At 44.1% G+C, this 2156-nt stretch overlaps 1 protein-coding gene across 1 annotated transcript; it reads left to right on the forward strand.

Moving 5' to 3' along the window:
• Positions 1–527: 527 nt before the first annotated feature.
• LOC103081906 (olfactory receptor 4D1-like) lies at positions 528–1462 on the forward strand. Its single transcript, XM_082930836.1, is given in 2 exon segments — positions 528–1158; positions 1161–1462. Coding segments are annotated over 2 exon segments (933 nt in total).
• The last annotated feature ends 694 nt before the right edge of the window (positions 1463–2156 follow it).

Below are 2156 nucleotides of genomic sequence, written 5' to 3' on the forward strand. Positions count from 1 at the left end.
GTACATGACAATTTCTTCTAATACACATCTCTCTTTCTTCAGCAATGAACCACAGGCAGCCCCTCAAATGTTCACTGAAAAGAAGTCTCTATTTGTTTATCTAAAATCATTAACCTCTATATCCTCTCAAGATTGATGCACCTAGGTTGATGATGTTTGTGGTCATAGGTACTTGGTGACATGTGTATTCATCCATTGATTGGTTCATCTATATCTGTAGACCCTGTGGTTCACAGGCACAGCAAGTGTGAGTCAGACGTGAAACCCATGGACAAGGACAGCATGGTACAAAGGGAAAAAGACCCATAAATGCCTGTAATACGATGTAGGGTATGGTTAGGGAGATAAGTCTGTGAAAGCCTTGAAAATGTATTTATCTCCATGGAAGGCTCTTCTAAGCTCCATTTGGGAATGGTACTCAACAATGACTTTGATTAACTCAATCCTGACTCTCCAAAGGAGAACGATTAAATTTTTATGGTTTTTGTTTTGCATAGTTTCTCTTCTAGGCATGTGGGGAAGATCCCATGGAACAACAGAACATCACACAGGTGTCAGAGTTTGTCCTCTTGGGGTTCTCACAGACCAAGGAGCTCCAGAAATTCCTGTTTGTGGTATTCCTATTTGTCTATGTCACCACCATCGTGGGAACCCTCCTTATCATGGTCACAGTGACTTTTGACTCTCGGCTCCACACACCCCTGTATTTTCTGCTCCGAAATCAGTCTGTCATAGGCACCTGCCCTTCTACAGTCATTTCCCCAGAGATGCCGGTGAACTTCTTACATGAGACCAAGATCATCTCCTACCGGGGCTGCATGACCCACATCAACTTCTTCCACTTTCTGGGGGGTGGGACTGTCTTCTTCCTCGCAGTATTGGCCTATGACTGCTACATAGCCATCTCCCGGCCCCTCCACTATGTCTCCATCATGAACTCTCAAATGTGTGTGGGGCTGGTGGTGACCGCTTGGGTAGGGGGCTTTGTCCACTCCATTGTCCAACTGGTTCTGATGCTCCCATTGCCTTTTGGTGGCCCCAACATCCTGGATAACTTCTACTGTGACGTTCCACAAGTGCTAAGACTTGCCTGCACGGACACCTCCCTCCTGGAGTTCCGTATGATCTCCCACAGTGGGATGTTGGTCCTCATCTGGTTCCTTTCTTTCTGCTCTCTTACACTGTCATGCTGATGATGCTGAGGTCCCACTCAGGGCAGGTGAGGAGGAAGGCAGATTCCACCTGCACCACCCACATCATCGTCACGTCTATGGTCTTCATTCCCTGTATCTCTATCTATGCCTGGCCCTTCACCTCCTTCCCCACGGACAAGGCTGTGCCCATCAGCCAAACTGTCATCATCCCCATGCTCAACCCCATCATCTAAACCCTGAGGAACCAGGAGATGCAGGTGGCCATGAAGAGATTAGGCAAGCGCCTAGTGATTTTCAGCAGGGAGTGAATTTAAAATAGGTTGACTTTAAATGACAAATCTTCTCTCTGAACTTCTGTTTTCCCATGTGAGAAGTGGAGGAAAGTCTTTATGGAGTGTAGCCGTTGAGATTAAACTAATATTTCTTTGGACCTACTCCTGTGGCAGGTATTGTGTTAGGCACTTTCGCACTTTTATCTCATTCTTACAAAACTGACAATGGATATGTTCTTATTATATTAAACAGTTTTACAAATGAGAAAACTCAGAGACAAATGACCTGCTCAACGATGAACAGCAAGGGAGGGGCAGAGCTTGGCCATGAGATTGTTCCTCTGGCTCCAAGTTGCAAGGCAGGAGATATGGGTGGGGTTTGAAACTCAGGGTCTCCCACAATCACAAGGGGAAACTTAGAGAGTTCCTCATCTATGGATGAATATCTGTGATGAATGCCCGACACTTCCATCTTTTTTTTTTTTTTTTAGCCTCCATTAGGATTTTATTAATAGATTTTGTCTTTACAATACTAGGTAAAGACCAAGGAGTTCCAGAAATTCCTGTTTGTGGTATTCCTACAGCCAAACATAATATCCATTGCCATAAAATACTCAGTTAAAAAGACACAACTTCTTTATATAAAACCTGTTTAAGTGTTCCAACTTTAATAATCCTATCAACTCTTACATTTTAATGTTCTCTCAATTGAATTGCAGCCTAACACTTT

This window comes from Lipotes vexillifer, unplaced genomic scaffold, assembly GCF_000442215.2.
Source record: "Lipotes vexillifer unplaced genomic scaffold, Lipotes_vexillifer_v1.1 scaffold433, whole genome shotgun sequence".
Classification (NCBI taxonomy): domain Eukaryota; kingdom Metazoa; phylum Chordata; class Mammalia; order Artiodactyla; family Lipotidae; genus Lipotes; species Lipotes vexillifer.